This window comes from Triturus cristatus, chromosome 3_1 (assembly GCF_964204655.1).
Source record: "Triturus cristatus chromosome 3_1, aTriCri1.1, whole genome shotgun sequence".
In the NCBI taxonomy this organism is placed as follows: Eukaryota; Metazoa; Chordata; class Amphibia; order Caudata; family Salamandridae; genus Triturus; species Triturus cristatus.
Genome location: NC_140583.1, coordinates 917,873,223 through 917,896,164, shown reverse-complemented (window position 1 = coordinate 917,896,164; position 22,942 = coordinate 917,873,223). Strand labels below are relative to the sequence as shown.

General features: G+C 46.8%; 1 protein-coding gene across 22 annotated transcripts in view; it reads right to left on the bottom strand.

The window, feature by feature from the left end:
• BAZ2B (bromodomain adjacent to zinc finger domain 2B) overlaps window positions 1–22,942 on the bottom strand; it is a 1,481,286-nt gene that overhangs the window by 751,246 nt on the left and 707,098 nt on the right. For all 22 annotated transcript variants that reach the window (XM_085645472.1, XM_085645482.1, XM_085645489.1 and 19 more), the window contains 2 exons: window positions 9,090–9,407; window positions 8,710–8,770 (listed from right to left, as the gene is read on the bottom strand). In XM_085645472.1, coding sequence (XP_085501598.1) covers window positions 8,710–8,770; window positions 9,090–9,407 — 379 coding nt within the window. The remainder of the gene's footprint in view (window positions 1–8,709; window positions 8,771–9,089; window positions 9,408–22,942) is intronic.

Genomic DNA, 22,942 nt, shown 5'->3' with positions numbered 1-22,942 from the left:
TGTCGGCAATCTTGTGGTGAAAGAACGAGGCGAGTGTGTCGCAGAGGTCCTGCGAGGGTGTGATGTCGTTGTTGCAGGCGCTGGGGCTGGAGAGCTCTTTGACGATGCTGAAGAGTTCCTTGCTGTTGTGGGAGTTGTTGTCCAGTCGTTCTTTGAATGTGGTCCTTTTGGTGGTGCGGATCAGTTGGTGGTGTATGCGGGTGGCGTTCTTGAGGGCTGTCATGTTTTCTGTAGTCTGGTCGTGGCGTTAGGCTTTCTCGAGGGTACGGCAGGTTTTCTTGGAGTTTTTGAGGTTGTTGGTGAACCAGGAGGCTTTCTTGCTGCCGTGTCTGCTGTGGGGGTTCTTCAGTGGTGCGAGGTCATCGCCGCAGTTGGTGAGCCACTGTGTGAGGTTGCGGGCTGCTTCGTGGGGGTCCGTCGTGTTGGTGGGGGGGTTCTGGCTGAGGGAGGTGGTGAGCTGGTCGGCGGTGATCTTGCTCCAGCTTCTGCGGGGAACCTGTTGAGGGTGGTTGTGGGTCGTGGTTCTCCTGAAGTTGAAGTGGACGCAGCTGTGGTCTGTCCAGTGCAGTCCGGTGGAGTGGCTGAAGGAGATGTGCTTGCTGGAGGAGAAGATGGGGTCAAGCGTGTGGCCGGCGATGTGGGTGGGGGTGTTCACCAGTTGCTTGAGTCCGAGGTTGGCGAGGTTGTCCAGCAGGGTGGCGGTGTTGCTGTCATTGTTGTTCTCCAGGTGAAAGTTGAGGTCTCCTAGGAGGATGTAGTCTGAGGAGGTAAGGGCGTGCGGGCTGACGAAGTCTGCGATGGCTTCGCTGAATTGTGTGCGTGGTCCCGGGGGTCTGTAGACGAGGGTGCCTCTGAGGGTGGTCTTGGGGTTGGTGTGTATCTGGAAGTGAAGGTGTTCGGCGGCGGTGAGGGTATCATCGGAGTTGGTCGTGATTCGGATGGTGTTTCTGTGGACGATGGCAATGCCTCCTCCGGCTTGGTTGACGCGGTCCTTCCGGGCGATCTTGTAGCCATCCGGGATGGCTATGGCGATGTCGGGAGCTGAGGAGGCGTTCATCCATGATTCTGTGAGGAAGGCGATGTCTGGTGATGTTGTGTCGAGAAGGTTCCAGAGTTCGACGGCGTGCCTGTGGATGGAGCGGGTGTTGAGCAAGATGCACTTGAGGTGGTCGTTGCTGGAGCCTGGCTTGGTGGGTGCGGTGCAGGATCGGGTGCAGGTGAAGTTGCAGGCGTGGCAGGTGAATGCTCCATGGGTGCGTTTTGGGTTGGCTTGGTAGCAGGCTGGCTGTCGGCCGGTGTTGAGTGGGTGGAGGGTGGCGGCGTCGTATCTGTCGGGTTGGCTGGCTCCGGCGGGGTCCAGGGGTTCTGGCACTGGGCACGGTCCAGGCGTGGACGGGCGTGGACGGGCTTGCCTTTGGCGCGCCTTCGGCGCGCCCGCTGCGCGTATGCGCGGTCCCCGCCATATATGGCGAGTGGGAGGGAGGAACAGCTGGGAGGCGGGAGCGGGGCGGCGAATGGGGAGCAGGTGCCAAGAGAAGGGGGCGGGGCCGCAGGAGAGCAGCGGCGGGGAGCGGAAGGGGGAGTGGAAAGAGCGGGAAGACGGAGCAGGAGAGCGAGGGCAAGCCTGGAGAGCAAGGGCCTTAAGGAGAGGCGGCAGCAAGAGAGGCCAAGAAGGCAGCAGCAGCAGAATCTGGGCACACGGGGGCCGTGCGGAGTGGAGTGACCGGGTCAAGGGTCACTCCACCTTACCACTGGTGGAATGGGTTCATATATCTTCAGGAGTCTGCTTTTTCTGCGGGGCGTAGCAGATCTTAATACAGATAACGACCAAGTGCGAAATGGTTTGTTAATGCACTGCGTCACCCACACACAGTTAGTCATCCACACAGAACTCCTTTGTGCAGTGAAAGTAGAACAACAAATCTCTTTTTGGGTCCAGATGATAGAGATGGTCCTTTTCCTTCGAGGGATTCAATCGGAGAAGGAAGGAATGAGGCACAAGTGCAAAGCACCACCTTATCCAGGAAAGTCATAAGATAAGGAGGCTTGGATGACAAAGCCTGCAGCTCACTCAACTTTCGGGCAGTTCTTATTGCCATTAGAAAGGCTGTCTTGATGGTGAACGGCTGGAGGGGACAATTGTGTTATGGCTCAAAGGGAGCACATATGAGATACTGGAGAACCACATGCAGATCACACTGCATCATGATAAAGGGCTTAGGGAGAAACATACCTACAAGCCTTTTAAGAATCTATTCAAAATAGGGGACTTAAATAAAGAGGGTTGGCCAGGTAGCCACAAGAAAGCAGACAGAGCAGAAAGATAACCCTTGAAAGTGCCCAAAGCAGAACCCTGCTGGGCAAGGGCAAGAATAAAAAGAATAATAGACAGAGAAGCAGAAAGAGTGGCAATAGACCTTCTGTACAATATTTTTCAAATATTTGCCAACGGCAGGCGTATACAGTCTTGGTGGAGGGCCACCATGATAACACTACATACTTAGGGTGGAAGGTCGAAAGCTGTCAATTGTTGCAGCGCAATCTCCACGAAAGCAGGCAGACAGTTGATGGGCTCTGGTGGAGGCCTCTCCCCTGTTGCTGCAACAGAAGATCCTGCCTAAGAGGCAACCTGATCGGAGGATCGATGCTCATTCGAAGAGGCACTGGATACTAGACTCTCCGTGCCCAATCCGGAGCCACAAGAATGACTTGGGCCCTATCATTCTTGATCTTTTTGAGAACTCTGGGCAGAAGTGTTTTGGTTGGAAGGGCATTCAGGAGGCCTGAGCTCCACTCACAACGAAAAGCGTCATCAAGCAATAGCTGCATTAGAAACTCCAGTGCACAATAATGCTGGCATTGCGCGTCTCTTCAGAGGCGAACAGATCTAACCAATGCTCTCCCCACTGTTGAATGAGACCTTGCGCCACCTCAGACTAGAGACACCATTCGTGATCCACTAGGCATTGACTTCTGAATTTGTCCGCCCTAGTGTTCAGAGAACATGCCAGGTGTTGAACCACCAGGGTCATGCCCTGCTATTCCAGCCATTTCCAGAGGCATACAAAAGGCCCCACACCATCCTGCTTGTTGTATTATCACGTGGCAGGCTTGTTGTCAGTGAACACTTGTACCAACTTCACCTTGACAGGGGGAAGAAATGATTTCTATGCTAGTCGGATCGCTTGAAGCTCCAACAAGTTGACGTGGAGCCTGACTTCGCCAAAGACCAGTGTCCTCTGATCTCCACCTCTCCCAGATGGCCGCCCCATCCCAGGAGTGGCGCATCTGTCACTACTATGAGATCTGTTGGGGTTGGGAGAGGTGTCTGCCTCTGACCCAGTCGTGGTTCGTTAACCACCACTACAGGTCTTTTGCAGTTCCCTCTGAGAGCTGTGAGAGAGTCCCCTGATGCTGGGCCCACTGAAACTTCAGGTCTCACTGCAGAACCTGCAAATGCCATCTGACGTGATTTACCAACAGAATGCTGGAGGCCATGAGTTCCAGCAGCCGCAGAGTAATTCTCACTGAAGTCCAGGATAGAGGCTGAAACATCAGTATCATAACATGAATATCCTGGACTCGTTGCTCAAGAGGATAAACCTGAAACTGCACTGTGTTCAGAACTGCTCAGATGAAAGGGAGCATCTGAGAAGGAGTCAGGTGTGACGTCGGCATGCTTACAGTGAACCACAGTGAATGCAGGAGGTCTGCTGTAGTCTGGAGGCAGGAGACAATAGCCTGGCGCGAGGATGCCTACAACAGCCAGTCGTCGAGATAGGGAAAGACTGAAACCTCTAACCTGCGCAAATGAGTTGCATCCATCACCGTTACGTTGGCGAACACCCGAGGGGCCCTGGTAAGGCCAAAGGATAGCACAGTGAGCTCAAAGTGCTCATGGCCTATCTGGAACCACAGGTAAAGTCTGTGGGCTGGCAGAATGGAGATGTGAAAATAAGTATCCTGCAAGTCCAAAGCTACCAGCCAGTCTCCTTGGTCTAGGGCAGACAAGACCTGAGTCAAGGTGAGCATCATAAATTTCTCCTTTTTGAGGAAGAGATTGACGGTACAGAGGTCTAGATTAGGACATAAACCTATGTTCTTTTTTGGTATCAGAAAATAGTGGGAGTAACAACCACTGCCTTTTTCTGAAATCAGAACTTTCTCTATAGCCCACTTGGCAGGGAGAGCTGTAACTTTATCTCAGCGCAATAACAGATGATCCTCCGTCAGCCGTTCTTGAGTTGGCGTTAAACAGAAACAGAGTAGACATCCCGAATGATCAGCAAGATCCATTTGTCAGATGGTAAGGACCGCCAGCATGGGAGATGATGTTGAATTCTCACTTCAACTGGACTGGCATGGTCTTGCAGAACCAAACTAGGAAGGCTTGGAGGCTACAACTGCTGAGGAGTGGGTGGCAGAGGACTCCTGGCTTTCATTCCCACAAGGTTGAAATGTACAGCATCCATGTCCTCGCACAACTTGGCGAGTCAGTGCAGGGCAGTGGTATGGCTGACACAAGTGAAAACCCCTTCCATTGCCACGAATGGGGCAAAAGGCAGACTGGGAGAGAGGTGTTATCGAGAGGTCCAAGAATCCTGGCCACAGCCCGCGAGTCCTTCATGCGCTCCAGTGCCGATTCTGCTTTCTTTCCAAAGAAAACTAGTCCCATTGAAGGGTATGTCTGTAAGATTGGCCTGAACATCCCCTGAAAAGCCAGAAGTTCTCAGCCAGGGATGGCATCGTAGGGCTACTGTCGACGAAACCACTCTGCCCAGCGAGTCAGTCGTATCCAGACCACACCTGATAGTGAACTTTGCCACATAGTTCCGAACATTCACTGCTCAGGAGAGCACGGTCCGGGTCTCCTCTGGAACCTGTGGCAACACTTGCGCAACTGTTTCTCATAAGATGTGTGCAAGAAACAGCCTAATAGGCATGCAGTGTTCACCAACCACGAGGCTGGTAGAAGAAAACTTCTTTCCAAGTGTTACCAGACTCTTGGAGCCGAAGGAAAAACACCATGGAAAGTTGAAGCCTGAACTACCAAGATCTCAGTGGCCCTTCTGCTGAGGTTGGCTCAAGTGCCTAGAAGGACATTCGTAAGCGCCTCATTGAAGGACAGAAGAGGTTCGGATGAAGAAGCCCAAGGTTGAAGCACTGCGGTCAAGATATCAGTCTTGACGTGCTACGCTGCCCTCTTCACCATCATAGCATAAGATGCCCCTTCCTTTGTAGCCACTGTAGGTGGAAAGAGCATTTATCAAAAACAAGATTCCCTAATGTGTCAAATTTACTGACCTTAAATAATATGCACTGAACCAAATCTCACACTCCAATACTAAATGTCTTGACAAGTCTATTTAGAAAAAGTAAATTTTTATTTCATACAATGCAACAAAGATGTGCTTTTGATTGCAATATTTAAAATTTGTTAAAAAAACCATCATAGTGATACATCTAATTATCCACAATACATGCTTATCAAAACCTTTCATAAAACATTACAGTTGTCTAGTTCCCACATCAATTTTATACAAATAGAAAACAAAATATCAAAAGACAATGTGTCAATACATTGACTCAAATAATAGTGTTGTCAAAGAACAATGTGTCGGGGTGGAGAGAGCATACCAGCATCTGGAGATGTTACCAGACCACTGGCCTCTCAAGCCCTCATACCAGTCAAATTGATCACACGGAGCGTCCAATTGGTGTGCTAAAGGGTACAGAGACCCCTCCCATTCTTCTCTCATGCCTGAAATCTCGTCAAAATGAACAGGCAACAATGCTCAACTTCTGGGCTCTGTCAGCAATGAAGTAGACGTCGCCCAACGTTGATCCAAATCAGAGTCATTGGTCATCAGAATGGGGCTGGCACTGGCGGCACCAGGAGAAGCAACTTCGGAAATGGCGCCAGGGAGGTCGCGCTGGCATGACTGCCGCAGACCTGGAATCAGATCCATGAGACCCCACCAGGCCAGAGCAGTCCGCGTGGAGCCTGATGGGGTCTCCTCAGACAAGATGAAGCTGAAGTCCCTTTGGACTACTTCATATCCTTATGCCTCTTCCCCCAGAGTCACAAGGACATCAAGTGCGACGAAGAGGACTTCGACCTTCTCTTTCTCAATCTGGACCTCCAAGGAGTCGTGCTCGATGGTGTTGATTGCTGGGCTGTAAGGAGCTTCATAGCTCGAGCTCGAGACACAATACGCAAACAAGAAAATGGGGGTCAGTAACCGACATGGCACAGTGACAGGTGCCACACTGCTTGGGTGGCACCTAGATAGATGAATGCGACATCACAAACAACACCAACTATGTCATGCAGAGCCTAATGAAGCGAGCCGCATGCACACAGTGGTGCTGCTCACCTAAAAGATTGTGAATCCAATCAGAGGCCTGGGATATTCAAAAGGTATGGAATCTGCAGCCAGTAGTCGCTATCAGATACCCTTTGCAGAGCATGAAACACCATCTGGTAAAGGATTGGCAGAGAATAATGGTGGTGAGGCTAAAATCTATCAAAGAGCTTGAGTAATATTTGTTGCCTAGCAGAACCACTAGGCACAATCTGGACATCCAATTCACTAGGCCTTCTACTTGAGGGCAGTCCTGAGAGGTGTGATCTTCCAAACGGACTGGCATTTTCCTTCTGGCAACATCATCCTCACTTAATTAATCTTCACTGAATTCTTAATCTTTTTAACTGGAAGAACATTGCAAAGGATTTGCGGTCTGGCCTCCTGCCTGATCATGATAGGAACAATTTAATTATTGCTGAGAAAGGACTTGGAACACAAATCAATGTTTCCATTGCTGACAAAATGTTGGTCCACAGTGCGGTCCGCGACAGTGAAGGCTTGTTGATGGTCACTGATGACCAAGGTGTTTGGTCTTGCAGGAAACAGGAGCAGAGATATAGCCTTAGACAAAGAGCCCAGAAGCTTTGGTTTCTTTGTCTTAATTAAGTGAAAAGAATCCAGAACTAGACGGCTGCACCTTTGGGGCAGACACAGATGGTTTAGAGTTGTAGGGTTAGAAGAGGAAAAGGTTCTTACCAGATACTCAGAAGAAACAAAATCCAATTTCCATTTCTCCACATGGAAGAAGGGGGCACATGTTTCACTGGGACATTACCTGGAGAGGTGGCTTTCACGCCATTATGTCAGTCATCTCAGACATTGAGACGTCTGGAGGTCAAATTCTTACAAATTCTGCACCTCTTAGCCACCTGCCTTCATCTGTGCTCCACAGGAGGCACAAGAACTGAAAGAAGATTTCTTTTTGGATGGTGAGTCAGCCATGGGTACCACCAGGCATCAGATACCCAGGAACAAAAAGGTAAAAATTGCTTTCTTACTGCAGCTGGGGTGAGGATAGAAGCCAGGAAGAACAGACCACCAAATCCAGCTGTACAAGTATCCATAAGTAAGAAGAGAGCTGAGCTCTCAGGAGTCCCAGTTGCCACTTGACGTGCTAGAAGAAATCTGACAGCTGGTGTCTCTGTAGGTAGCTGGTGCTCCAGGTCTCCACACTTTATTGACATATGGGTCATGAACAGTTTAAATCTTATTTGAACACATTAGTACACTACTACAACTGCCCAAGGTTTCCAGCCTGACAATGGGGAATAATTCAAATATGTGAAACACCAAATGCTATGTAATACCAAAGATGAGTCTGAGGAGAGGGAGTAATTCACAAGAGGTCAAGCCTTGAGTGGTTCACAATGCCTCTGTCCACCCTAAGCATATATACTTTGTATGTATGGTTTATGGCATGCTGTAATTTTGAGGTACAATAGTTCTCTGAAAGACATTCAAACATAATCACATCACAAGGAGAAAAATCCATCCAGTGAGACAGAATCAAAATAACTAGGTCTGGTGAGTATGGCCCAATATGTAAACTGTCTCTAGAAAGGTATCTATGAGTAAATTAGGTAGTGTTTTCTCAAGTCAGCTAAGCTGTACTGGGCTGATAACATGGGATTTGAGCTTTACACTCTAGTAATAAATGCTGGAATAAATGTTTATTATTACAATTGTTCCAAATGACGTTTTATAGGGAAACACTTATTTTCACTGGCATGCCAGAAATTGATGTCACATATTCAAAGTTTATTATGCCTTTTAATACCACTGTTGTCTATGGACAAAGGACTATTACTAAAGAGGTGTGAAGTACCAAGTGGGCCATGAACATTCCTCCAACACAGCAACCCTATCCAGAGAACCATGGTATTAAAGATATATATTGCTCTCTGTAGATTTGTCTGTCTGGTTTATGTCATGCTGTTTAGTCGTGCGTAGAACTTATAACAAAGTTATTAAACCAGAATCATAGAACTATGGGATACATTTCTGTAGTGATATAAAACTTGGTTCAATAGGCATGAGTGGTAGCCTATTTATTTTTCTCCATAAAGAGATTGTAAAATGGAACTGTAATCTTTATTTATGTAATTAGTTAGGCTGTGCTGTATATCAATTACATCGAGTTTGACCACCGCACTGTAGCAATTAAGGAGCAAATATATTAGAACTCCTAACCCAAACAAAATGTTTGAAAGGGCCACATTTATTTTCACTGACAAAATACTGATGCACACGCACATTATTAAGAATTTTCTGAGAAAATATAATGCTATATGTACTCCAATGACCAAAGGGTAAACAAAAAAATTCATACTGTACACCATACCCATATTGTAGAGGAACATGCAAACTTCGTTCATCTATTAATCTTCTCCGTTTCAAAGAACCTTAAAAAGAAAATGATTGACAACTATCAAATATGGGCAAAGTCAATGCAGTATAATATTAAAGAAAATATTTTTCAGTTTAATAAACCTAAAGGTTTTCAATAAAATATGAAAATGTGTCATAAGTATTGTTTGCACAAATATATTTTTCATCAGTAAATCAGCTATAATATATAACAGTGTGCTGTAAACATTTATACAGAAAATAGAAAATCGAAGCACCCATACACAAAATAAAAAGAATCAATTATCCATGCCTTATCTCAACACTATAACTTTGCTTAAAATAATTTATGACATAAAATAATACTGTAAATACCACATGGTGTACTGGCAGTTAGTGGAGGTGAATTGCTGATATAGTCCAATGACTGAGATTCAGTGCACAAGGCAGCAGGCGCAGATCCTGGAGAATTTGTAATTTTGAGGTTAAGTGGAGTAGAATGAAGTGAGAGGCCCGTAGAAGAACATTTCTCTATGGGCATAGTTTTATTTAGTTTTAATGGGGTTTTCTCTCCCTCTGTATCGGTATCTGACTCCTCTGGATCTTTTTCATCATCATCATCATCCTCCTCCTCCTCCTCCTCCTCTTCCTCCTCAGAGTCCTCTGTATCTGACTCGGAGTTGCTCGGGGTCCCTGCAACAAAATTAAATAATCAAATCAGGGACAATGAAAATAAATTGAATCGAGAAGTATGAAATTAAATGACCTTAAACTATACTATAATATTTCAGAAAAGTGGGTTCAAATTAAGTGATATTAATAATCTATGACTACAATAGGCAGCTAAATGATTTCTTTAGATATTGTGGTATCCAAAGAGGACAACACTGTTGCCAACCCTAATGTGAATTTCAACGGTTTTATTTCAGATACCGTATGATATTAAACTTCTATTAGTCACATAAAATTTCAACTTTAAATTGTACTTTGCATTAACCAGTTTGCATATCAGTTAACTTACTTGTGCCAGTTTACTTAGCTTCACCAACAATCACTGCGCCAATAAAGAAAATGTTTCTTACCTGCAACCACTTGTTTGAATCTTATTAGTTTTGTCGAACACATGCCTTGCTCCATCCTGTCATCTAGTGTTGGGATTGAATATTACAGTTTGTTTAAGAACTGAGTTTTGGCTTAACGAATGACGCTATGAAAATCCACAATGTATCAGCATGCAAACGCCAGACTGACCAATAGCATTAAAGGGATAATTCACCTTCCCGAGCAACTGTCAGATCACTCCGCAGTGAAGTTAGATTTGCTCTTGTAAAATGAACTAGATCTTCCCAGATGGTGTTTAAGACACTACTGTTGGATCAGGCAGTAGTCAGCCAGCTTTCGGCAGGACACAGTAGATTTCTTATAAATTAATAAGTGATTGGCTCCCCTGCAAATAATTTGGGGGGCTTTTAACGCATTTATTTGAGGGAGGATTATAGGTTAAGCAGCATATAAGCAAAAGGAATCCAAGCGCAGACTTGGGTATCTAGAGATGAAAATTGTTAAAATACAGAGAGACGTAGATACCCATTGTGATAAATCTTTATTGTATATGGTTTTTCAAAAACCTTAACAAATGTGAAAACAAAATATCCTTTTTAAAACGTAGGTAGCCATTGCGAAGCTTAGGAGTTGACTATTCTAAACAATAAGATCAAAGAGGCTAGAGGTGAACTAGCTGATTATTTGGAAAGAATTCTGCAGGGGAAATGGGAGGCTAGTAAGTTTGCCCATTACGAGGATGGGGAAGGATGCATGAACTATTAGCCAGGAAAATAAATATGGCGAATGTAAGAAACACCATTAAGGTAAGGTCCCCCTTTTTGCATGGTTACCAACCGACTTTTTGCCTGATATCTGATGCACTTTGACTGAGTGTGCACTGGGTCCCTGCCAATCAGGTTCCTAGTGCCTGTGTTATTTCCCAAAAGTGTCCCTTTGTTTCCACAACTGGCGCACTTCTGGTCTACCTGTAAATCCCTTGTAAAAGGTATCACTGGTGCCAAAGGCCTAGTGACCAGAGAGGGTCTCTAAGAGCTGCAGCATGTACTGTGCCACCCTCAGATACCCCTCACCTAACATACACACTGCCATTGCAGATTGTGTGTTTTGGTACAGACAAAACTTCAAAGTCAACATGGCACACATCCCGGTGTGTATAAAGATGGGTATGCAGTTCCTAAGGGTGAGGAGACATATAAGGTCAGCGAGTACTAGGTTCAATATGTAGGTTCAATAAGTGAATCCTATTATTCAAAGTGAGAGGGGAAGACCCCTCTTCGGAACTGGAGCCCTCACACACCCAGCAAGCTAGGTGTCATGCTTCATCATCTGGGCTTGCTCCTCGTCGGGCCGGCGCTGCAATGCCTGACGGGCTCCCATAAATGGGGCTCTTTGTCGGAGATCTTTTGTCCCTGCCGTTTGGTGCAGTGGGGGTGAGGGGCCCAGTAGTGTAGATGTAGTGTAAGTGAGTTAAAACAGGTCAATTATTCCTTGAATTGTATTTATTCTGGTAGGTAAATTGCCTGATTAAAAGTCAATAGAGTGGCGTTTAGTGCCTAGATGCCTACGTCCTACTCTCATTCGGTCGACATGTTTCTTGCCTCTGTTGTCAGTAAGATCATGGGCAATTCATCAGGACCAGGGTATCAAATGCTATCTACACAAAATGAGAGGGGAAAACCTACCTCCCACATCGTAATACAGTGGGCAATGTCCCACTGACTTAACGGAACGTAGATCAGAAAAAGGACAGATATTATAATAGCAGTACGTTTACTCGACATTCATAATGTGCCTTATACGCCTTAGTGACAATAGCACACAACATATTAGAAGGTGTGCATATACAAGTGATGTCTCACGCAGTTATAGTGTCTAGGGGCCTCATGTAGGAAGCCTAATACCGGTCGGTAACGGCCGATTTTCGGTAAATATACCGTTACCGACCGGTATTTAGGCTTTTGAGATGTAGGGGGAGAATTTCATGATTCGGTATTTACCGAATCGGTAAATTTACCGAATCGGTAATATTACCGATTCGGTAAATACCGAATCATGAAATGAGATGTAGGGGGAGTGTGTGGGTGTTGGGTGGATTCGTTATTTACGACCAACTAATAGTTGGTGGTAAATAACGAATAGCTGCAAAAAAGCATTTTTATGCACTTTGAAGTGTGCAATGTGGCAGACATACATGCCCTTAGGGCATGTATGTGTGCCACATGTGCACACATGTAGGAATCAGGGGTGCAACAGGGTGTCACTGTGACACCCTGCCACCCTTGATTGTGCTCCCCCCATTACCGAATCGGTATTTACCGAATCGGTAATGAGGCATACCTTCCCATTGATTCAATCAATGGGAAGGTATGCCTCATTACCGAATCGGTAAATACCGATTCGGTAATTACTGAATTTCTACGAATCGGTAATTTTTACCAATTGAATACCTACATAGCATTTACCACTTCATAAATACCGAATCGGTATGATTCGGTATTTATGAAGTGGTAAATGCCAGGCCACCTACATAGGGCCCTAGGTGCTGTATATAGTGGAAGGACCAAGCACTAAGTGTTTTAAAACCAATTACAACATAAAAACATGAGCACAGCAGAAGGAGCATATTGTTGTGGAAATGCTCACCTAAGGGCCTAAACAGTATGGCCTCATCAATTTCCGGCGGAATAAAAGGGACACCAACAGTTAGTGTCCTGTTGAAAGAAAATAAAAATATAAAGAAAGATAAATGGGGATCGGTAAGTGAATGAATCAGTATCCATCCGTAGGTGCTCACATGGGAACAGTGTTATAACATGGAGGAGGAGAGGAGATAACGAGGTGGATCGCCAATACCCCCTCAGTGTGTCCCGCACATAGGCAAGCTCACAAGGGACACAAAACCAACAAGGCGCCCGGTGAGTAGTCAAACCTCGGGTGCTGCCTAAAGTGCCAGCGCACCAACGGTCATGGAGAGCACCTAGAAATCTCAGCCCCCCAAGGCCAATGTAAAATAGCACCAAACACTGTGGGCTGGCGGACGAGTCCCGTTGACACTTACCGGAAATACAGAGATTGTGTGCAGGCTCACCTACCCTCGCCGCCGGAATCGGTGGAATGGGCTGTCAAAACTAGTCCCAAGTTATACCACGCCGGGTCAAAAGGGGATGGGGTGGGCGGGGCTATGCGTCACATGTTATACATGGCAGTAATTCAAAGAAGGACAACGTTTGTGAATAACGGCGGCTATCTTGGCCTAGTCTTCGTAATGGTGCAAAATGGATTGATAGTAGCCATCTAAAACTGTTGATCGAGTCAAGTGTAAACTCATACATTCTCAATTTGATTGGCCTAGTCTATGTTCAGTGCGAAATGGATGGAAAGTGGCCATCTAAGACTGTTGGTCGAGTCAAGTGTAAACTCATATATTCCCAATGTAATTAGTAATACAGTCCTGTGAAAATATGGCGTTCATATTTGTCACTGAGTGTACTTGTCTGATGTCATGTAGTAAGTGTGCGCGGAGGTAAGTATCACGTGTGATTCCTGATGGTAATACAAAGAAGGACCACTGAGTCCAAAAACGGGCGGCCATCTTACCTCAGTCTCAGTCATTGTGAATACTATAGATAAATGGTCGCCATCTTGGACTAAAGTTGAGGTAATTAACACTATCCAAATCCACTCAGGGTGAGATGGTGATCAGAAATGCCCACTCGAGTACAAAAAGGTATGTGTGCGAGATAACAGCGGGAATCCTGGACCATTCTCGGGTCATTAGAAAGTCACTTCCCCTGTAATAAGTATCGCTCACTCATGCAGACAATCCTTTTCTGCAATAGAAATCACGAGTTGGCTAAACTGGCCCAGGGAATGTCATTATTGAGTCCCCTGCTGTCAGTGGATAGTCTGTGGACCCATCTCTGTTAAATCTTGAATAGAGCTTTTTGCATGATCTGTGGGTGTGCTTCCAATATCAGCCATTTGATGGAATCAGGGGAATGGTTATGGTCCTTGAAATGTGTGTACATCTTGGTCGCAACCCTCTGGCGTCGGATGTTACTCCTGTGCTCTGTGATGCAAATTTTTGCCATCTGTAATGTCATGCCGACATATTGCAGGCCACAAGGGCAGGTGATCATGTATATACAGTGCGTAGTATTGCAATTGGTGTGTCTATTAATTTTCCATTGAAAGGTTTCCGATAAGGACACTTCTTTTGTGGTAATGGTAAAGCAACACACTGTATATGAACCACACGGGTAGTGGCCGGTGACTGGAGGCAAATCCCAAAGTTGTCTTTGGTCTGTGTGGTGTGTGTGCTTTGGGCGGGTGATGATCAAGATGTCCTTTAGATTTTTAGTGTGTCTAAATGCAAATCTAGGGGCAGGGATCTGTAGGTCACCCGTGTTAAGTATGTTCCAATGTTTTTTAACAATGCGTTTTATTCTGTTTGATTCAGGAGTGAATGATGTCACACAGGTCAGGGGGCTTGGTGTTGACCTCTAGGAGGGCTTCACGTGGGTTATTCCTTGCTCTTTTCATGGAAGTACTAATCCGACGTTCTGGGTAGCCACGCTCTCTCAGGTTAGTGGCCAAAGTCTGTGCTTCTTATTTATAGTCTGTAATGGAGATACAGTTCCGTCTAATGCGGAGGAACTGGCCCACAGGTAAATTGTCCCTGAGTCATTTAGGATGATAGCTACAGTACAGTAATAAGCTATTCTGGTCTGTAGGTTTTTATACAGTGTGGTGTTTAATGAACCATTGTCTAGTCTGATGTTAAGATCGAGGAACGGTATGTTAGTGGCTGAGACAGTGTGGGTAAACCTCAGGTATTCATTTTGATTATTCACCTATAGTACGAAGTTCTCACAAGTAGACAGGTCCCCTTTCCAAAAGATGAGGATATCATCAATGAATCGATTCCATAGGAACAGATTATTCATATATGGATTATCGGGGTTCCTGATGACCTCATCCTCAAAGTGTGACATGTACAAACAGGCCACACTAGGAGCGAAGGTACTCCCCATTGAAGTACCTTGTGATTGGTATACAATTGATCTTTGAACTCAAAAACGTTTTCTGTTAATGCTACCGTAGCGCATTCCACTATGAAAGTGATTGGGTTGGGGATGTCCATTCTATTTTACCCAAAGCGGTTTCAATGACTGCTAGCGTAGCTTGTTGGGGAATATTCGTATACAGAGCCTCCACATCCAGTGTCATGAGGTAATCTATATCATTGCTGTTGGGTACTTCCTCTATGATGCGGAGAATGTCGGTGGTGTCTCACACGTAGGATGGCGTCTGTTTCACTAGCGGTTGAAGAAAGTGATCACAGAATTTAGACAACGGCTCAAGTAGTAAGCCAATGCCTGACACAATAGGGCGTCCTGGGGTGGGTGTGATTCCTTTGTGTATTTTCGGGAGTGTGTAAAAGTATGGTATTCTAGGTTCTTTTGCAATCAGGAAATCAGCCTCTTTTTTATTGATCCATTCATTAGTGACGGCTTCATGGACCATGCTGGTAATCTTAGATGTCAATCTATTGGTGGAGTTGTCTGCTATTGCAGTGTAGTACTTTGTGTTGTGCAGTTGTTTTCGACATTCTGTGTCATAGTCAGTAGTTGACTGGCTGACATCCCGGTGTGCCATGCCTCCCTAATACTGCCGGTGTCATAGGTAAGTCACACCTCTAGGGGTCCACACAGCCTTAAGGCAGGGTGCACTATACCACAGGTGAGGGCATACCTGCCGGAGCAATTTGTCTCTACAGTGTCTAATTCCATTCTTAGATATTTTAAGTGCAGTGAAGCCATATTGAGTTCCTGGGCTGGAAGATTGTCATTATGAACTCCACAGCTCCATGGTGGCTTTACTGAATGCTACGAAGTTTAGTATCAAACTTCTGAGCACAATAAACGCATACTGATGCCAGTATTGGATTTTATGCAAAATGCACTCAGAGGGCATCTTCGAGATGCCCCCTGAAAAACAACCAATTCCCTCGTGTCCAGCTGACTGGTCTGCACCAGCTTGCCACATACAGACATGTTTCTGACCCTCTGAGGTGGGAGCCCTTGTGCTCTCGTGGGTCAGGGTTAAAGGCTGCTTGAGGTGGAGGTGCTTCACATCTACCCCCAAGCAAGAACAGCTTTCAGGGTGGTGGGCCTCAAAGGATTCCTGCCCTTTGAAATGCTAGCTGGGGCCTCTCTAGCCAGTGGAGATGCCCCAACCCCTGACCAAACCCCACTTTTGACAGCAAGGTCGGCAGGAAAATTAGTAGTGAGAAGAGGTGTGTGCCCTCTCTGCCAGGACCATCCCTAAGGTGCCCTAGACCAAAGTGACTCCCTCCTTATAAAATCCTCCATCTTGAATGGGAGGATTTTAGCCAATCAGGTTAGAGGATGCTCCCTCCCCAAAAGGAGGGGACACACTAAGGCTTTAGTCACCCTAAAAGGCAAGTAGCCCATTAGTTACCATCTGCCAGTAATTGTAACACCCCTAAATTAAGTATTTAGGGGCACCCATGCACCTTGATATTGAGATTCCAGCGACCTAAGAAGAAAAGGATGAAGACTCCGTGCAGCCGAGCCTGGAGACTACTACTGAATTGGCCTCAGCCCTACCGGCCTGTCTACTGCTCAAAGACCCTGTGAAAAAGACGACACCTGTCCGGTGGCCAGCAATTTTCAGAACCCGAGAAAAACTACACACGCTTCAAAAAAAGAACAGATCTCCAAAGGGCAGCAGCCCTGTCCAGAAGAATTCAACTACAAGGATTCAGGATCTAGCTGGAACCGTGACTTCTGCGCCCACAGCCCAAGTTCGAGCGGCTCACCTGTCCAGTGATGTCTACTCAGCGATCCTGCCTCGAATCCAGCGCTGGCTGACCTCTCCTGGTCTCCGCGAAGATGCCTGGAGCCTCTTCATGAAGGCCCCCCTGATTGCGAAAAGCTCCGGTAAATAAAACCTGACACCAAAAGGCATCCCTGCATCCTCAGCCCCTTGACCTTGGGGAGCCCAGCAGACGGTGCCCAAGCCTTCTCCGACATCTCAACTTACCTATCCAGCCAGTGGGCACCTTCATCCAGCCTTCTGGTCCAAGCCTGCAGCCTCTTTGTGCGACCGAGATTCCCATCCATTTGCATTGGGCACCCGAAGATGAATTGCACCCTGCACCCAGCAGCCCCTGTGCCGCTGATGGTGTAAGGTTGGTGCGGCCTTGTGGCCACCCTTGTGCTTGCTTTAACCCCCAGGACCTGTGCCCTCAAACCGGGGGTACCTACCTGCAATCTGCACCTTGTTTGGTGTCCCCAGTCTGCAATGTCTAAAATTGGGCTCAGTGACCTCTGCACCCAGCCGCCCTAGTGCCGCTGGTGGTGCAGTACCTACCTCAATCTGACCCTTGCCCAGTGTTAGTTCAAAGCCTCGAAGACTGGAAGAGTAAGTTGCATACTTACCTGGTGATGCAAAAAACAGTTTTCTTCCCATAGGATTGCATTGTATTTCTCCTATTGCATTCAAATGTCTATATTCTACAAATGCTAAGTTCTACGATAGCTGAATGACAATACCAAAGTATTTGTAGTACTGTAGAGCATTCCTACTGCCTTGCAAGCCAATTCCTACTGCATTTTTAAAAGTATTATTGCTATTCTTGAAAGTGTTATTTACCTACAACTGAGTTACTCTTGGTTCTAAAATAAAATAAAATAAAATAATAACTTTTTTTAGCAAAACAATTTGGTCTTGGATTCTGTCTTTTTATTCCTATTTTATTTTTTAAACAAAACATTTTATTTGGTTATTCATTTGAAAGTTGGGCGACAGCCCTACAATGACAAGAGAAAAACCGTACATTGCTGAAGTTCTGACATTTTGATTATTTTTCAATACCTGCCGAACATGCAGGTGATATAACTTAAACAAAGTGCAGACAGTACTAGATCTCAAGACGTGTAGATGATGTATATTAACAGAATGATCCATTATCATACAATGTGGGGTATTCGGTCGGTGATCATTGGGATATGGGGTCATTTATAAAGGATCTGTGGGGTGGCAGGGGAGGAAGCTCTATTCCACGATATGACGCCCATCAGGTCCACATTTTCCTATGTGTGTTGGGGCAGCCAGAGCTAGAAACACTGCTATTTCAGACCCCATACATCTGTCGAGTTCAGTTTTCCATTTACCCAGTGTCGGGGGTTGGGGTGGATGTCCCTTTCCACATTTGGGCGATATCTCGTATGGGGGTAGTGAGAGCTAAAAACAAATGTTGCTTATACTTATTTCCCCCAATGTCGTCTGTACTGTGTAGAAGGAAAAGTCGTGGGTCGAACGGGAGCTCCCATGAGAGTACCTCATTCAGGCAGGACTGGATTCTACGCCAAAAGGGCTGCAACACCGTGCAACTCCAAACGGTATGTAAGAACGTCCCATCCTCTCTCTCACACCGCAGACATATAGGGGACCGGATAACTCCCATCTGCCAAAGTCTGCTCAGTGTATAGTACGTTCCGTGAAGATATTTAAACTGTATCAGGCGGTACCGTGTAGATACAGTCGTGCCATATGGACTGGCAATAGCTTCGGCCCAGTCGTCATCTGTCAAGTCAGCAATATCGGCTTGCCACGCTCGCCATGTCTTATCTAGTGTTGTCTGTGTGTGGGTCGTCAGCGTCTGGTATATTTGCTTGATCTTGTGTAGGCCCAAATCTCCCATCAGCAGACCATCCTCTAATTGCTGGAAGGATTTCAGTGTATTACCCCGCATCACATCTCCGAGGGTCGATATCCCCACCAGATCCCACCCCCGGAACCCCCCCCCAAGGTGGCCGCTGGGCGGAGGTCCACAAATAGAGCTTTTAGTATTATCTACTTAAGCAACTGTAAGCCTCTGGGGAGCCACTGGACTCTTTGGTATAGGTTATACAGAGCTAGCTTCCTACAGACTGGTAAATGGTGTGTAGACAACACAGACAAAGAGCAGACTTTCACAAACTTCTTTCAGGATTTATACCCAGACGATCTAGAGGTTTCGGATGATCAGATAAACTGGCTTAGGAAGGACTCACTCCAGAGGCTTGGGCCAGACTTAAATCGGGAGATAAGTCAGGAGGAAGTGGGGGGGAGGGGCCAATGAAGGAATTATAGTCCCATCCTACTAATATCATCCCACATGAATTCTCTCCATTTAAGCAAGCTGAACCCCCTACTATCCCCTGCTGGAAATGTCCCATTCCTAGTACACTAGCCCCCTACACCCCAAATTAACCAACAAGCATTGAAAATGCAATAGGTCTCGCCTTTGATTAAGTTAAAGCCATTTGCTTTGCTAATGGTATTGTATAGCAAAGCAAATGTCTTTAACTTAATGAAAGACGAGACCTATAGCATTTTAAATGCTTGTTTGTATAGCGATTTACACCGCCATAAAAACGCTGACAGCGCTAAGGGGAACAAGCCATACAAGAATAAAAGCGGAGTCTTTTTGACAGAGTAGCTGACTTTAGAAGTCGGGACACCTAGGTTCTAGTCTCAGCGTCGGTTCAACGTTCCATGCTTCAGTAAAATCACTTAATATCAACATGCCCAAAAGAATTTAAAAAAACAAAAAACTAACGTGTGTGTCCTTCTGTAAAGTGACTGGTGCTCATGTAATGCGGCCCAATACTTTAGGGTCGAATTCGTGCTACATTAGAAACCAAGGGGGTGGGGCTTTGGGGAAGCTGTTGATAAAGCATTTTTCATTTACCTTTTCTGTGTCAGTGCAGCTCGGGACTGACTTCCTTGCACCTCAGAGCCACTCTGGACCCGGGCGACGGTGAAGTGCAGTCCATGACTGTCTGATGTCACAGGGATTGGCACTTCAAGAGAACGTAGTTTTTTGTATAGCGCTCTACACTGCCATAAGAACGCTGACAGCGCTAAGGGAAACAAGCCATACGGGAATGAGAGCGGAGTCTTCTTGTCAGAGTTGCTGACTTCAGAAGTCGGGACACCTAGGTTCTAGTCTCAGCGTCAGTTCAACGTTCCATGTTTCAGTAAAATCACTTAATAACAACGTGCCCAAAATAAAACAAATTTAAACGCTAGGGTGTGAGAATGAGAGGTAGGGTGGGAGAATGAGCTGTAGGGAGAATGAGCGATAGGGTGGGAGAATGAGCGGTAGGGTGGATGAATGAGCAGTCAGGCTGGAGAATGAGCAGTAGGGTGGGAGAATGCGCTAGGGTGGGAGAATGAGCGGTAGTGTGGGTGAATGCGTGGTAGGGTGGGAGAATGAGTGGTAGGGAGAATGAGCGATAGGGCGGGAGAATGAGTGGTAGGGTGGGAGAATTAAAGGTAGGGAGAATGAGTGGTAGGGTGGGAGAATTAACAATAGGGTGGGTGAATGAGCCGTAGAGAGAATGAGGGTGGGAGGAGGAGGGTGAGAGAATGAGCGGTAGGGAGAATGAGCAGGAGGGTAGGAGAATGAGCCGTAGAGAGGGAGAATAAGCGGTAGAGTGGGAGAATAAGCAGTAGGGAGGGAGAATGAGCAGTTGGGCGAAGGAATGAGAATTAGGGTGGGAGAATGAGCAGTAGGGTGGGAGAATGAACAGTAAGGTGGGGGAATGACCGGTAGGGAGAATGAGCAGAAGAGAGAATGAGCGGTAGGGAGACTGCGCGGTAGGGCGGGAGATTGAGCGGAAGGGAGAATGAGCTGTAGGGTGGGAGAATGAGCTGTAGGGTGGGAGAAAGAGCGGAAGGGAGAATGAGCTTTAGAGCTGGAGAATGAGCGGTAAGGTGGGGAAATGACCGGTAGGGAGAATGAGCAGAAGAGAGAATGAGTTGTAGAGAGAATGAGCTGTAGGGTGGGAGAATGAGCTGTAGGGTAGGAGAATGAGCGGAAGGGGGGGGAAATGAGCTGTGGGGTGGGAGAATGAGCGGAAGGGAGAATAAGCGGTAGGGAGAATGAGCAGTAGTGTGGGAGAATAAGCAGTAGGGTGGGAGAATAAGCGGTTAGGTGGCAGTGAAACTGTGCGAGAATGAGGTGACCGAGATAGTAAAGATACAGTTTACCAAAGGAGAGTGGGAGGTAAGCAGAATATTGGAAGAGATAGAGTGAACTAAGGAGAGACTGAGGTGCAAAGAATACTGAGAGAAATGGAGGAGAGAGTAAAATTCTCAGAACAAGTAGCAGAGGTGTGCAGGGAACATGGCAGAGGCAAGGGAACAAGAGACATAAGTTTGATTGTGAAGAGGAAAATCAAAGAAATGGATGAAACCAGAGGACAGAAGGGGAGTTAAAAGGAGAACTGGGAGAGAGAGGAGAGCAGGATGAGGGAGTGAGGAAAAGTGGGAGAGAGATGGGAGCAGCATTGGGAAGTGAGGAAAACTGTGAGAGCAGGGAGAACAGGATGGGGAGTGAGGAAATATGTGAGAGAGAGGAGAAAAGGGTGGAGAAGTGAGGAAAACTGGGACAGAGAGTAGAACAGGGCGGGGGACTGAGGGAAACTGGGAGAAAGAGGAGAGCAGCATGGGGGAGTGAGGAAAACTGTGAGAGAGTGGAGATCAGGATGGGGAAGCGAGGAAAACTGGGAAAGAGAGGAGACCAAGGTGGGGGAGCAAGGAAAACAGAGAGAGAACAGGGTGAGGAGCGAGGGAAACTGGGAGAGAGAGAGAGAGAGCAGGGTGGGGGAGCGAGTGAAACTGTGAGAGAGGTGAACCGGTTGGAGGAGTGAGGAAAACTGGGAGAGAGAGTATAACATAGGGGACTGAGGGAAACTGGGAGAGGAGAGCAGCATGGGGAGTGAGGAAAACAGAGAGAGGAGAACAGGGTGGAGAAGAGAGAAAAACTGTGAAAGAGAGGATAACAGAGTGGGGAAGCGTGGAAAACTGTGAGAGTGAGCAGGGTGGGGGAGGGGGGAAAACCATGAAAAACAGAAATAAGAGTGACAGAGGTAAAAGCCAGCAGCGCCAGTGAAAGGGGGCTTCAGTATATTGACGAGGAGCAGCAGTGCTGGAAGAAAGCTTGGCTGGGTGATGTGTGGAAAGCAGGAAAGGTGATGAAAGAATAAGGCTAAAGATGGGTAGCAGACTCGGAAAGATGAGATGGAGAAAAGTTAAGGATGAAAACTACCAGTAAGAAGGGCTGCTGGTGCAGTGCAAAAAAAGCCTCTTTACCAGCACAGAGGCCCCACCTCTGCATGCCATGTCTGCTGTGCTCGCAGCCTCGTGACTGTGCCCTGGGGGCCCCCACGCACCGAGCACTCCTTGGCACCAGTTTGTAAATCACTGACGCCAAATATTTCTTGATAAGCCCGGGTGGGGGGGGTGACATGATACGGGGGCCCTTGACAGTACACTCCTAGGGGCCCCTAGGCTTTGCTCCGCCACTAATATTGACATATTCACAACAAATTCCTCCTTGTAACTTTTTTGTTTGATAATGCTAACAAGCACTGTCAAAGCCAATAGTTCTGGCTTGTTTTAGGCGCCTCTTCGTAGTTGTGTTATTTATTTATTTGAGGAGTATACTATAGCGCGAACATGACCCCTACGGGGTTCAGAGCGCTGTATAAAAAGCAGACACTTTAAATATCATCACACGAAAACAATTCATGGAGAGGCTGAAAGAGCTGCTGAGGGCGCTTGCAGTGTGAAACGCCGGACGATTGTCTACAGCTCTGTAAAGCGTCTGGTTTGTGTGCATTTAAGCCATGAGGCTGGTGGGCGCTTTATGAAACTATGTCAATAAAATGTCCAGCCTATCTGCCGCTCCAGGTATCACTATCGAGTAGCGAGAGGCAGTGAGGGGGTCTGGGACAGACAGTGTAGAATGTATGTACCTTCAGGCCCTGCTGCAGGGGGCGGGGGAGTGCAGAGCGATGAATCCCCCCAGGCTGGTGTTCAAGGGAGGTGAGGAGGGAGAGCCTCCGGAGATGGAAGAGACAGGCGGAGGGGGCGTGACTGAAAACAGATGGGGGAGAGGAGGCACGTCGAGGGCGCCGGTGGAGGGAGAAATGGATGGAGGAGAGAGGCCCGGGGTATGGGGGTGGAGGGCACCTTCGCATCCTGCCTTCTCAGCTCTAATTAGGAGAAAGCTCGGCGGCGTGAGGCGCGGGGATTAATGCAGCGCGTGCGCAGCTTTCCAAAAACACTGGGTCCTGGTGACT